Source organism: Synchiropus splendidus, chromosome 15, assembly GCF_027744825.2.
Source record: "Synchiropus splendidus isolate RoL2022-P1 chromosome 15, RoL_Sspl_1.0, whole genome shotgun sequence".
NCBI lineage: Eukaryota > Metazoa > Chordata > Actinopteri > Syngnathiformes > Callionymidae > Synchiropus > Synchiropus splendidus.
Genome location: NC_071348.1, coordinates 10613500 through 10627332, shown reverse-complemented (window position 1 = coordinate 10627332; position 13833 = coordinate 10613500). Strand labels below are relative to the sequence as shown.

Sequence of the window (13833 nt, the reverse complement as noted above, 5' to 3'; positions counted from 1 at the left end):
TAGAGAAACAGGTGATAGATTACAGAAGAAGAGAGTCATTGCACAAGAGGCAAGAAGACAAAATGAGGCAGAAGGTGAGAAAAAGCTTTACAGGAGCAGCAGTTAAACCAGCGAGGGGAACATTTCAACACAAGAAAAGAAGTAGTTCCAGACAGAAGAATGATGAAGTTGAAAAGAATTGTAATGAAATTTGGAGGTACTTTTAGGTAGCAGCATCTTAAAGCAAAAAAAATGTTAAAAGTTACACAATTTAACACAGAATATATCAGTGAAACAACAGAAGCGCCCGGAAAAAAGACTACATTAACCTTTTGGGTACACCGGCGGCAGCTGCTGCAGTTTTTAATTAATTCTGGAGAGAAACACACTCTGCACTTTGACAAAAAAACAGAACTCTGGTCCAACTTCTGACAAGTCGAGTCCTTCCAGTTGAATAATGATGGGTGCATGAGTGACACTGACTTCTTCAGGGGACAGTGCGGAAGCAATAATACTCTTATTCAAGACAAAGCTTTCAGGTTGTAAAGAATGGAAATGTTTTCTTTAGATCAACAATCCCTTAGAGATCCCAGGACAGAGAAATGCTTTAGTTACCTAGTATACTATATGCCTTAAAACGGTACATTTTAAAGACGCTATTAGAACAAAAAAAAACGCTCTAAACAAGACAAGCTTTTCAATGCGTAAACACTGATCTCTGCTGGTAGACGCCGCGCACTGCACCACATATACTTGATTCATTTGGATTTCACCCTGGATATATCAATTACTGTAATGTGTCACTCAACAGGATTAGATTCAATGTCCTTCATTTGTCAGTATGAAAATTCATTACAACATTTTTATTTTGTGTGTTTCACCGCCTGAAGATGATTTAGTTGGATGCCTTACCTGTACCACAAATAATGGAGGATAAGTCGAAATGGACCTGAAATACATGGTTCATAGTGAGTAAACAACCATTTACGTCACAGCACCAGGGGGAACAAGCATGTTGAAATATTCATTCCCAAAATATCTGCTTTTTAAAGCATGAGTAGTAGGAGGATAACCATAATCTTTGCTAGAACGCTGCCATAGTCTTAGTCTGCAGTGCCCCCTCATGGTCGAGAAATGCATTACATCTGCAACAGGGCTACAGAATTTTACAGTTTAATGCAACATATACTGTAAGTCTGAAATGGTCACAATACGTCTACATGCTATTTAATGTTATTCTATTAGTATATCAATAATAAAATGTATATATATTAATTTGCTCTTGAAAAAAACTAGGAAAAAGTATTACTGAATGAATAAAAAAAAACATCTTACCTGAAACAGCTTTGGCAATTAACGAGCCGTTATGTTCTTTATTCCCTCGCAGCTGAAATTATAATACTGCATTTCAAAACATGTACTGTTTATCATTAATATAAAAGTAATAGTACATGGCAACGTACATACGACAACTTAGTAGTCCAGTAAACACTTGATGCCAAGCACGCAAAATACATTTTCGAACGTATGTAACTTTAAAGGGCTATTAAACACATGACGCTGCAAAAAGTGATACCCCAAGATGAAATTCCTAATCTACTTGAATAGAAATAGTGGTGGGACGAAATGCCAAAGGTGCATTCACAGACGTGTAATTCAAGTGTACATATTTCTGTACTACGTGGCTTTGAGCGGTCTTGACCCTTAGCGACGTTGTGCCTGTACATTGACAAACGGGGTCTCTAGAGATCGACACAGTGGAGGAACAACTCAACAAAAGCTCGTCCGACTCACCTGGGTGTCAGCCTCCGGCGGCCATTCTGTAATGACAAGTAAATCATACAAAATGTTTTCGTCTTCTCCATCTATCAGGCTCTCTTCAGCCATGTTGGCGGAATGAGCTGTCAAACACTACGGCGTCCAAAGTGGGACAAAATCAAGCTATAAATGAACTTATTGAAATAGAAGATTCATATATATATATTTGTAGTATGATGTTATTCACAACATTTGTGTTGAGTTTTGTAGCTCACATATTTGTGAACACGTACAATTTAAAGCTTATTTTCCAAGCCTAAACAAAGCGGAACTATATACGCCAAACGGACAATTATAGGAGTAACACACCCAGTCGGCTTGTCACATCCGGTTGCATTCGTAGCCGTCATGGCAGCGTTTTCTGGTAAGATCAATACGAGTTATAGTTCCCTTTTCCGAATGACACTTATTTTAATATAATCATCGTGTTTGTTCTTCAGAAATGGGTGTTATGCCCGAAATTGCTCAGGCGGTTGAGGAAATGGACTGGCTGTGAGTACTTGTCAATTAATGTTATGTTTAATATCTTTATTAGCAATGACCTCACAAAAGGTTATGTTTTATTGCGGCGAAATGTGAAGTAATTGGTTGCTATTTGTATTTGTTGTGACATTCTACGATTATATTATGCATTACCTCTGTATTAAAATGTCAACGTTTTCAGGCTTCCGACAGACATTCAAGCAGAATCCATTCCCCTGATTCTTGGTGGGGGAGACGTACTCATGGTATGTGTGTCTGTTTCTTTTTCTGCCTGATAAATGCAAAAAGTAACTCCACTAATTGTACATTTCAATAATAAAAAGCCTTAATCACTGTTACATTCATCAGAATAACTACTATACTAACTATACATAATCAAAAAAAATCTGAGATTTGACAATGTTTTGAACCATGGAGTGTAAGATGTTTACTTTCTCACCAGGCTGCTGAAACTGGAAGTGGTAAAACAGGAGTAAGTCCCTCACATTGCTTTCATAAATAATGCCTTGTTTTCATGATTATTCATGCCTAAAAAAAACTGCTTTCTGTTCTCAGGCCTTCAGTATTCCTGTGATCCAGATTGTGTATGAAACACTAAGTGACCAAAAGGAGGGTAAAAAGGGCAGAGCTTCCATCAAAACAGGAGGAGCAAGTACGACAATCCTTTAATTCATAACAGAACTCAGTGGAGCAATTATGAGTATCGTCATCATGCGTCGATTCAGAATTTGCTTGTCATCATTTGAATTTATTTCAACATTTATTTGTCTATCTGTATGTTCCAAATCATAATTTCCCCTTCTTCATCAGTCTTCAACACTTGGCAGATGAATCCATATGACCGCAGTCCAGCGTTTGGTAAGAAAATGAACAGATCAACGGGAGAGCAAGTGCAGATATACTGCATTAAGTTTGCCTTTTGAATCTTTGTAGCGATCGGTCCTGATGGATTGTGCTGTCAAAGCAGAGAGTTCAAAGAGTGGCACGGCTGCCGGTCGACTAAGGGAGTCACCAAAGGTTGGCATTATAATTAAAGTTATAATATCTTTGTGGTTTATTATTGCTGTGTAATTTAAAGTTTCGACTGTCATGGTTTTGTTCTAAAATGTAGGTGGAGAAAAAAATTAAGACGTCTTGTTTCATGCAGCCCATATTTTTACTTTTATTTGGCTGATAATTTGGGGAGGTAGTAAAACATTCAACTGAATCTTATTTTGTTCAATGTTTATAAGGCCCATGCACTATAAGCACATATATTTTTTTCCTTTAATATTAGCACTATAAGGTAGTTGCTGTGGCTTTTTCCTGTCACAATATATGGGATTTGTATGTCCAGGGAAGTACTATTATGAAGTGAGCTGTCATGACCAAGGACTCTGTCGTGTTGGTTGGTCCACACTCCAGGCAGCACTTGACTTGGGTATGACACCTTATTTGCTTACTACCCACTTCAGAATGAACACTAATGACAACCTTGTTTTATGCCTCCAAAAATGTATCTCATTAGGAACGGATAAGTTTGGATTTGGGTTTGGTGGAACTGGAAAGAAGTCCAACAATAAGCAGTTTGACAGCTACGGCGAGGTAGGAGTTGCTGCGTACTGTATTCTCTTGTGTTTAAAGGAACTCTCTCATCAATACCATGCTTCTACTCAGGAATTTACAATGCACGATACGATCGGCTGCTATCTGGACCTTGACAAGAGCCAGATTTCCTTCTCAAAGAATGGTACTGTAGAATGTAGAATTTGCGCTGTACTGTGTAAAAAGCAACAACATTTATTTACTCTTTTTAGGAATTGATTTGGGTTTGGCATTTGAGATTCCACAACAACTGAAGAATCAGGCTTTCTTTGCCTCCTGTGTGCTGAAGGTACGGCTTGCTTGGCTTGCTAACTTCTACTGTAAATAGTTTTGCAAAGTCTTCATGTTTATTTGTCTGTCAGAATGCCGAGCTGAAGTTTAACTTTGGAGGAACAGAATTTAAACATCCTCCTAAAACTGGATTTGTTGCCCTGGATAAAAGTCCTGATGGTCATGCGGTCAAATCGTCTCAAACTGGTACGACATATTGAGTTTTGTGGGGTTTTTTTTTACCTGGCTTATTGTGAAATGCCTTTTCCCTGTCGCAGGCAGTGCCAAAGTCAGTCAAGTGAAGGCAACGTCCAACTCGCCCAAAGCTCTGATCATCGAGCCGTCGAAGGAGCTGGCAGAGCAGACTCTCAACAATGTGACGAATTTTAAGAAATATGTGGATAATCCTAAACTCAGGTGGGACATTATCTTGCTTGCTTCTACATGTTGCTTTCATAAACATGTAGAATCTAATTCAATATTCTGAGGTCTGCCAAAGTCACATTCTGACTTGTATTTCTTTTACACAGCCCTTATGAGTTATTATTTTCCTTATGCATTTGAATGTCAGATCAAGGATGTTACTTTCATTTCTTAAATATGCTTCATCAGATATTTCACCTGGCAGTTGAAGACCCAAGTCTTTGGTGTTCTGGGGATAAATTGTTTCACGATAATCATAACGCTTCCTTGCTGTGTGGCTGCAGGGAGCTGCTAGTGATCGGTGGAGTAGCTGCTAAGGAGCAAATGGCAGCACTTGAGCAAGGGGTATGTCTGATATATCTGTGTCAGAGAACAAAGTGAAGGTCAACATATACTAGTTTATTGTGTTGCGGTTTTCACCAGGTCGACATTGTGGTGGGAACTCCTGGCAGGCTGGACGACCTTATATCTACCGGCAAGATCAGTCTGTCTCAAGTTCGCTTTCTAGTCCTGGATGAGTGTGTAAGTCCTTTAATGTGCTTTTGTAGTTAAGGGGGAGAAGTCAAGTAAGTAAGTACTTCTGTTTTGTGTGTCTGTGCCTACAGGATGGTCTCCTGTCAGCAGGCTACACAGACTTCATTAACAGGATCCATAACCAAATCCCACAGGTTACTTCAGATGGCAAAAGACTGCAGGTGATTTTGATATAAAGTGTGTGTGCAAATACGTATTTATGATTTATGATAAATAGTGTTGACTAATAAGTAAATATGAATTGAATTTAATTCTTATATCTTTGCTGTGTTATGCTAATGCTTCTATTTTGATATCCTTCAATACAATATCCTTCGGGTGAAGGTGATCGTGTGCTCAGCCACCCTGCACTCCTTCGATGTGAAGAAACTGTCCGAGCGCATCATGCACTTCCCAACCTGGGTGGACTTGAAAGGTGAGGACTCTGTTCCCGAGACAGTCCACCATGTGGTGGTGCCTGTCAACCCAAAGAAGGACCGTCTGTGGGAGAGTCTCGGAAAGAACAGCATCACTGTAAGTGTGGAAGATGTTTGATGGTGGAGTGCCATGTGCTTCCAATGATAATTTCATCAACTTTTGCTGTGACAGACAGATGAAGTTCATGCCAAAGACAACACCAGACCAGGTGCCAATAGTTCAGGTGAGCCCTTCTCTCTGCATGTGCTTAAGTCTTAAACGTAAACGTTGTCTTTGAATCCCAGAAATGTGGTCTGAGGCTATCAAGAAGTTGAAGGGTGAATACACAGTGAGAGCCATCAAGGAGCACAAAATGGACCAGGCCATTATTTTCTGCCGCACAAAGATCGACTGCGACAACATGGAGCAGTACTTTATCCAGCAAGGAGGAGGTAGGAGACAGAACTGTGAGCTTGTTCACATACACTTACTCAACTTGATTTCATCTACAAAGGTCCAAACAGCAAGAACCACCAGTTCTCCTGCGTTTGTCTCCATGGTGATCGCAAACCCCAAGAACGGAAGAGCAACTTGGATCGCTTCAAGGTAACAAAGCCTCATAACACGCTGCTTTTGTTTTCATCATTAAATATCTCCCTTTTTAAGAGGAAAGAAGTCAGACTTCTGATCTGTACGGACGTTGCTGCCAGAGGAATCGACATTCACGGAGTTCCATACGGTAAGGAGCTATTCAGTCATTCTATTGCACATGCTGGGTTTTAATCACTTATCAACTTGGTTGTTGCCTCGATTTTCTTCCAGTGATCAACGTGACCTTGCCAGATGAGAAGCAGAACTACGTCCATCGTATTGGGCGAGTGGGAAGAGCAGAAAGGTTCCACTTATTCTTGCTTTGAATATTAAAAATATGTGCATTTTGTTTATTGTGTTTTCTATCTATATCTCCTGAGTGGCAGTTTTAATACTGAAGCTTGTTTGTCATCATTAGTTCAGTATGTTCATGTTGATGGTGAACTTGAACCTTGAACTATCTTTTTTATGTATGTACTACCTGTGGCAGACGCTTAACACTTGCTCAAAGAGCATTCTGCTGCAGTTACTGGTCTCTTTTATGCAAGATTAATATTGATATAGACTGTAAGATCTGGCTTCTGTGGTGTCATTTTGCAAGTTATATACATACAAATGTGTAGTAACTTAATAATCAGACTACCCAGCCTTAATCCCAGTAATGTTTGCTGTTGTAATCTAATACCATTCTTTGTCTTCTCTTGAATGTAGAATGGGTTTGGCCATCTCCTTGGTTGCAATGGAGAAAGAGAAGGTAAGTTTGACAATGGAGAACGGATTTCTTCATGAACGTCCCTTTATGCAAGCTTCTGCTCCTTGTGGAAGACACTGAACTGTTTTTGTTTTACCTCTCCTCACACGGCTACATGGTCGCCTGTGAGATGGCGATTTGTCTCTGATTCAAAGACTTGGTTCTGACTTTTTATAGCTTATTATTATTCAACCTGCTGGTGCTTTACTTGTGGTGTCCCCCAGTGTCTGTGTTTGGCCCTAAATTATTTGTTACGTGTACAAAATATTTATGCAAGGTTTTAACATTGTTAAACATGGTTTTATGCACCACAATTTGAATATTTTGTCTTTATTGAATGCACTGTGTAAGAGTACAGAACTAAAGACGGTAAAAATATGGCTTGTTTGAATAAATCATCATTTTAAGTTGAGCAACAAGCAGCAGCTTGGAGCAATCACAGGTTAAACATGTACTTACCAGAGTGTCAAGATGCATCGCAGTATTAAAGCAAGGCAAGTTCTGGATCACAAATCACTTTGCATTTGCAGTCATTCAATAGTTCTGACTTGCGTTACTGCTCTAAGGTCTGTGGAACAACTCAGTGCATTATTTACTTTTAAAATATTAATTGTGGGAGAAATTGTTGCAATTTAGAGTTTAGAAGAGTTAGAGTTTCGTTTCATACCTTTGAGCATGTGTCTCTGTGTTTGACTCTACTATGTTTTTACTGGTTGCATTTTTTTTTTTAGTTGGTTATTTTTATTTTGCATATGTCTCTGTAATGAGCATAATGTTCCTCTAAATTGTTGTAAATGTGACTGCTCAAATTAAGCCATCACTAAATGTAGTGACTCTCTACTTCCTGTGTGCAGGTGTGGTATCATGTTTGTCCAAACCGAGGTCGAGGCTGCTACAACACTCGGCTGAAGGAAGATGGAGGCTGCACCATCTGGTACAATGAGAAAGAGGTGAGGGCAAAACCCTTTTATAAAACAGCTTTGTGCCATTAATGTTGGCGCATATTTGAGAAGTAGGATTTCCTTTTTTTCCACAGCTTCTATCTGGCATAGAGGAACATTTGAAGTGCACCATTACCCAGTGTGAGCCAGATATTAAAGTACCTGTGGATGAGTTTGACGGAAAGGTCACGTACGGCCAGAGGAGGGCGCAAGGAGGTATGCTTTGTTAATACTAGCTGAACTGGTTGCCCTCAGTCTCCTAATTTTGACTTGGTTTGTCCAGGGGGAAACTACAAAGGTCACGTAGATGTCCTGGCCCCAACAGTCCATGAGCTGGCCAACCTGGAGAGAGAAGCCCAGAGCTCCTTCCTTCATCTGGGATACATGCCCAACCAGCTTTTCAGAGCCTTCTGAACCGATCATCCGAATTAAAAAGCAGAATGCTAAACATGATCGAGCAGTAGCCCTCAGTTTAAATGTTTTTATTTCGCCCCTAGGGCATTAAATTGTTATGCAGAAGATCCTTGAGTTCAACTTTAAAGTTGTTGTTAAGAAGGGTTTTGGTTGTGGATTTATTTTGACCACGTTATGCAGATGGTTTAATCCGTATCAGAATCTACAGTGTGACGCACTTGAAATAGTAAAGTGGTCCTAAAAATAATGCGCTGATAAGCTGCTCTGTTGGTATTTAAATTGTTTTCTGATTTCTGAAATAAATTGTTCCGCATCAGTCATTTCCTGTTGCCCCTTTGTTTCAATTACAAGCACATGCAATGTATTATTAACTACATACATATAAACACTCAATTTCACAGCTAATTGCTAATGAATTTGTTGCACTTGACTTATGATTACTGATGTTAATGATTACTGGAACTGAAATTCAACTTTGAAACACTGACACAGTTAATGACTGAATTTGTGCTTTGTTTTACCGACAGGACAAAGCTCAATAATTTCATTTATATCACAGTAATATGCTTTGAGTTCAGATCACTAGGTACATAAGTCAAACTCTCTGAAAATAATATATTGTTTTAAATATCTTTATGACGGTAAAACATTGTAACATGCGAGTGTTATGACCCATTTCGCTCAATTTCATATCCGGTGAATTTACTTTATTTTGAAACAATTTAAAGGAAACGCTTACCCTTTGTGTGACTTGATCGAGCTCTGCTCCTGACCACGCCCTCCCTGCTGCTGGTTCTGATCCTCCTCCACACACACAATTTCCATCCTGGACGTCTCAACACCGCCGCACTCCCTCTGCAACAGGTAAACCTGCTCACCGCTAGATCTCGCTTTTACGACTCCTTCGAGTCTATCTTCAACCTGCCATTGTGTTCTTGCTTGTTTAACTAGGCGAAATGTAGCAATATTGAGATTTATTTTGACATATTCAGCGAGACACGAGGGTACAACGCCGCAGTAGCTCCCAGTCCTTCGTTCACGAATTTATCTGGCATCTGTCACTGAATGTTTTAGTCCTATTAAGACTGACAACTCTCATAAATAATCGCTTTTAATAATAAAAAAAAAACATATTGCGTGAAATATCTCTCAGTCCGATGTCACTACTTTTATTTATTTTTGGAAATTGCTTTTGGATTTTATTTTCATATTTAAGTAAATACTGATGTTGGGTTAAAAAAAAAAAAAAGAAGAAGAAGAAATAAATTGCAAAATACATTTGTTTTGGCATTAGCTTATTCTGAGAATAGTAGCATTAGCCAGTTGAGTTTATCTTGTGTAAGCATTGTTTTGTCTGCTATTATTGAGCAATATCTGTAAGTATATAAAGTCCCTGTTGTGACTGTTGATTATGTGCGAGGAATTGTAGTTTTTAAGCACAAATTTAGTGCATAGTTTCTCTTGCTCAGTGATGACGTCATGCAATGTCCTATATCTAGGTAGTTGTGTGGTGATTTTATAGTACTGCGAGACGCTGACACACATATTGACTGAGGTTTATCTTTGCTGAAGTCTCCCAAAGTTCTTTTACAACATGTCATCAGTTGAGCAACATAATTATATAACACACACTCATTGTGATGACACAGGAAGTCAAAAGGTTGTTGTGAGTTTTGCCTAAATGTGGCAGCTAAGGCTGCTCACTAAGCATTTTATTTGTAAAAAGGTGAATTGTTGCATGACCTGAATGAGCTTTTCAAAAACAGTCACTTTACCTGCTCTATAACAGAGACTGGTTACATGTTTGTGTATCTATTTCTCTCACTCCTCTTGTGACTAGCACACAGACAGACACACACACACACACACACAGGCTTCTTTTCTCCTCTCAGCCTCTGCAAAGCCAAGTGGAACAGGGTGCCCCTCTGTTTACGGAGTGTGTGTGGACACACTCCCGCACACAAGTTGATGCATTGATACGCACATCCGACCGACCCGGTGTGTTGCACACAGGTGTCAATCAGCATGCAGGGCAGAGTCAAAGCTTCTTTGATTCGCTTTCTTCTCAAGTAAAAACTGCTTCCCGGAGCGTCGCAGAGAACTATTCTCTTATTAATACCTTTAAACGTTGAGGTTCCGGCGGATATTTTGGTTTCCGTCAAAGCAACCTGCAGGAAACTAATGGATTGCTGTGTAATGATAGACCTGTATTATATTAAGTCCCTTTTCAATCTTGAGCATTAATGAAGTGTTTACATTTCATATGTGTTTTTAATATTTATCCAGGTCTGAGAATTGTCTGTAATTCAATGGCTTGAATGGCACAATTTTGCTGCGCCCAGCATTGAGATATTATCAGCATTTGAAAAGGCGCTTCTGTAGTTCCAGGTCAGTCTTCAATGACACAAACATTCCCGGTACCTCATGCTTTTTGCGAGTTTGAAATTAGATGCCATATTTTTTTGCTCCCACTTTCCATGGAAGCTTTGCGAAATGTAGCTGCTTCGCACTACTGAAGTACCATAATGCTGCGGCTCTTGCTGCCTGGTACCATCACACCATCCGTGGCTGGAGAACAGCTCAATTTCCCCCGTCATGCACGGAGGAGTGCAACTTTGCGGGATAGATGGTGCTAGCTAGAGGTGAGCGGCGCCGAAACAGTCCAACTTACGTCTCATTCGCTTGCTCTTTATTTGCGGCAGCGGGTTCATAGAGAGCCATTTACCCTTCTACCACCAAAGTGGGGCAAAATAACCGACTGGACCCGCCTTGCTTGCGTTGAGTGCATTGAGTTGTGATGGCAGCCATGCTTTCCCAAAAACTAGACAATGATGCCATCAAGTGAAATTTTCTTGTGGCCAGTAACAAGTAAATGTGTGCACACTAAGCATCAGGAAAAGGAAAATGCCCTCAGAGGTCGAATTAGACTTGTTTTTATAGTTGTTGACAATTAATAGAATTGTTTACCGGCTAAATAGGCTGGACAAAGCTAGTCCATCCCTGTGTTTACTGTGTTGGTAAATTTTATACTATATAAATATTATAATCTTTTGTTGAAGCTATGTCTCTGACCTGGTGTTTGCTTCAACTTGCCAGTTGTGTCTCTGTAGTTGCTAAACCTATAGAGGGTTTCCTGCTGACAACCCGTTGGCTTCTTCTGGCAGATTATATTCAAGGTGGGGTGCAGTTTTTGAACCCCTGATATAAAGTATGTTAAGGATGTAAGGTCAAGCCTGGAAGCTGACTCTGACCAGCATTTTAGTAGATTCATGCCACCATTGTGACATTAAAGCTACGGAAGCTGTGATCTTCTTAGCAAAAAGTAAGGTTGATGTTTATATCTAGGGTGTGTTCAGTGCCCTGAGTGAGCTCCATGCCATCACAGAATATTTCTTCAGTCTGCAATGCATGGATTATTTCGAAAGTCAAGCCACCTTTGGATTGCGGAACGTTCATTTGCAGGCCGTCCCGTGTTTATTCTGTCTTATTTTAATCCCGGATATGACTTGTTTGAACAGGGGCTGCTTTAAAAAAGATGTTTGTAATCACACACACTTGACAGCAGGATGGTCCTCACATAGTTTTCTAATACATATGTGTATAATATTTTATATATCCCAATTAAAATAAAAATATTCTTTCTTGTTTTCTTTGTGTCATTGATTTTGCCCAATACAGCTGAAGTTTTAGTGCTAATATATTGTCCTCAATGTTCAGTCTTTACATCTGTTTTGCTGTCTATCTTAAATTTGCTGTTCAGAATCACTGCTCCTGTGCGATTCCTGATTCCCTTTACATGCTCTGCATTCATGGTTTCCCACTGAATGTAATTACAGTTTGTTTGTGCGTGTGTTGTTTGCTCCCTTTCCACACACAGCTGGTCATATACTAGTGCATCGCCAGGCAAAGTGCTTCTGTGAGCGGTTCATTGCTCTTAAGTAATTGGCAGTGTCGATGTGAGTTGTGGGTGATTTATACGACAACTCATGGCCCGTGCACCGGCAGGAGTTCACAGTGGTGATAGAGGAAAGAGGGAGAGGGAGAGGGGTGAGGATGGAGTCAAAGGAGGCGGCTGGTAAAAATGGATGAGAGCAAAAAGGGAGTGACCAGGAGAGGAAGGTTTTTTAAGGTTTGATGGGTGGAACGGCGGCCAGACCTGACAAGGGAAACATTGCTTGTTAGCTATCAGAGTCCTGGAGACTGATGATGGGAGCGGAAATCTGTGTTCGGGTTTTAAAATAGAAGATGGAAAACGCTTCAGGAATATTGAATAACAGAGAAACTGCAGGGAGGAGTGTTCTGAGCGTGTCATATTTGGAAAGGGACACACTTTTTTACTGTTGTTAATCTAGTAATATATGTGTTTTGTCCTGCTTTTACCAAATAGATGCCATTTAATGAATAAATGGATTGGTTGACCTCTATTCATTGTTTTATTATGATGCATCCATGCATTAATTTATTTTATTTAATTGATGCTCTGTGGTTTATTTGGAGACTAGTTAAAGTGTTATGTCATATAATGTTACTTCATGACTCAGGACAGATTTATCTGCCTATTATACAGTAGCTCTCTAGTGCAATGTCTTTGCTACCTGTTGTTTGTTTTGCTTTATGTGCACCTTGTGAAATAACTCAAAACATTTTTGTTGGAAAAAAAGGGATTTATTAGCCTGTATATCAGCATAATATTACATTCTTCTCGATATGTTCCTCCAATTATTCTAAATAAAAAAATACAATTTTAGAACTAAAATATTAATGAACAAATAATGAAAATAAAAGAAAAAATGAGTTATAAATAGATTTGTGAACTGGAATTTGTGAGTATTAATTTAATTTAATTTAATTTAATTTAATTTAATTTAATTTAATTTAATTGCACATACGCCCAGGGGTACATTCATATACCCCTAGAGGTATGACAACCCCTGCTCCAGAGTTGCTACGGAGTAATCTCTTCAGGTGGGCTGCAATCGATTGCTTTGGCTACAGTTGGTGCTGACGCTAAGCAATAAATTACACAAGCAGTGCATGGATTCACACCCAATTGTTAATGCATTGAGAACACAGAAGGATCAAAATAACAATATCAGTTCAATAAAAGAGATGCTCATTTATACTACCACTAGCTGGGGTTTTTATTTCTCAGTTTAATTCAAATGTAAAAGTTGTGGCCTGTGCCATGGTCATTGAAGATTCTTATATGTGTTCTCTCTCTCTCTCTATGGTCTCTATGTCTTTATTTTTTTACCTTTTTTTTTTTTTTCAGTTTTCATTTTTTCAGCAACACTGAAATAAGTTTGTAGCGCCGGGTAATTTATATATATATATATTTTTATAATATTTTTGAATTAATATAGTGTTTGTTTGTGGGATGGTTTTCTGTAAAAGCTTCCAGAGAGAGTCATACTCTTTCCATCTCTGTCATAAATAAGTGATCCCTCCAAATGTGCAGTGGTACAAGCGTGTTTGTTGACAAACAGAAATAGCTCGCCTCGGTGGAACCAGAACAGGTGCTTGATGCTGAATCATTCTCAGCTGTGGAGCTTTTTACATCTGGCTCCATCAATGACAATGCACCACTTTAAACAGAGAATTGCATTCCAACTAACACATGGATTATTAATCTATGGATGTCAACTTCAA

The 13833-nt window shown here is 39.2% G+C and overlaps 3 protein-coding genes across 4 annotated transcripts in view; 2 read left to right on the top strand and 1 right to left on the bottom strand.

Moving 5' to 3' along the window:
• nbas (NBAS subunit of NRZ tethering complex) overlaps nucleotides 1-1905 on the bottom strand; it is a 146667-nt gene extending 144762 nt beyond the window's left edge. Inside the window, exons 1-3 of the mRNA XM_053886996.1 lie at nucleotides 1774-1905; nucleotides 1315-1366; nucleotides 892-928 (exon numbers count right to left, since the gene is read on the bottom strand). Coding sequence (XP_053742971.1) covers nucleotides 892-928; nucleotides 1315-1366; nucleotides 1774-1866 — 182 coding nt within the window. The 5' untranslated portion in view covers nucleotides 1867-1905. The remainder of the gene's footprint in view (nucleotides 1-891; nucleotides 929-1314; nucleotides 1367-1773) is intronic.
• A 188-nt stretch (nucleotides 1906-2093) lies between these two features.
• Nucleotides 2094-8490, top strand: ddx1 (DEAD (Asp-Glu-Ala-Asp) box helicase 1). Its single transcript, XM_053886997.1, has 26 exons — nucleotides 2094-2161; nucleotides 2238-2289; nucleotides 2462-2525; nucleotides 2723-2752; nucleotides 2836-2932; nucleotides 3091-3138; nucleotides 3214-3297; nucleotides 3617-3700; nucleotides 3788-3864; nucleotides 3937-4009; nucleotides 4077-4153; nucleotides 4227-4341; nucleotides 4413-4551; nucleotides 4842-4902; nucleotides 4981-5079; nucleotides 5163-5252; nucleotides 5416-5604; nucleotides 5680-5731; nucleotides 5793-5939; nucleotides 6002-6093; nucleotides 6154-6226; nucleotides 6310-6382; nucleotides 6790-6832; nucleotides 7684-7779; nucleotides 7866-7986; nucleotides 8054-8490. Exons 1-26 carry the CDS (start codon nucleotides 2146-2148, stop codon nucleotides 8182-8184), a joined length of 2223 nt encoding a protein of 740 aa, XP_053742972.1. The 5' UTR covers nucleotides 2094-2145; the 3' UTR covers nucleotides 8185-8490.
• A 486-nt stretch (nucleotides 8491-8976) lies between these two features.
• Nucleotides 8977-13833, top strand: part of itsn2a (intersectin 2a) — a 28416-nt gene continuing 23559 nt past the window's right edge. For both annotated transcript variants that reach the window (XM_053887138.1, XM_053887137.1), the window contains exon 1: nucleotides 8977-9048. The gene's annotated coding sequence lies outside the window, so the exon portion shown is untranslated. The remainder of the gene's footprint in view (nucleotides 9049-13833) is intronic.

Bases quoted from the DNA above. Each gene is read 5' to 3' on its own strand.
- ddx1 (XM_053886997.1), top strand. The intron at 2,753-2,835 runs GTAAGTCCCTCA...TTCTGTTCTCAG, and splicing joins CTGGAAGTGGTAAAACAGGA to GCCTTCAGTATTCCTGTGAT. The intron at 5,605-5,679 runs GTAAGTGTGGAA...TTGCTGTGACAG, and splicing joins TCGGAAAGAACAGCATCACT to ACAGATGAAGTTCATGCCAA.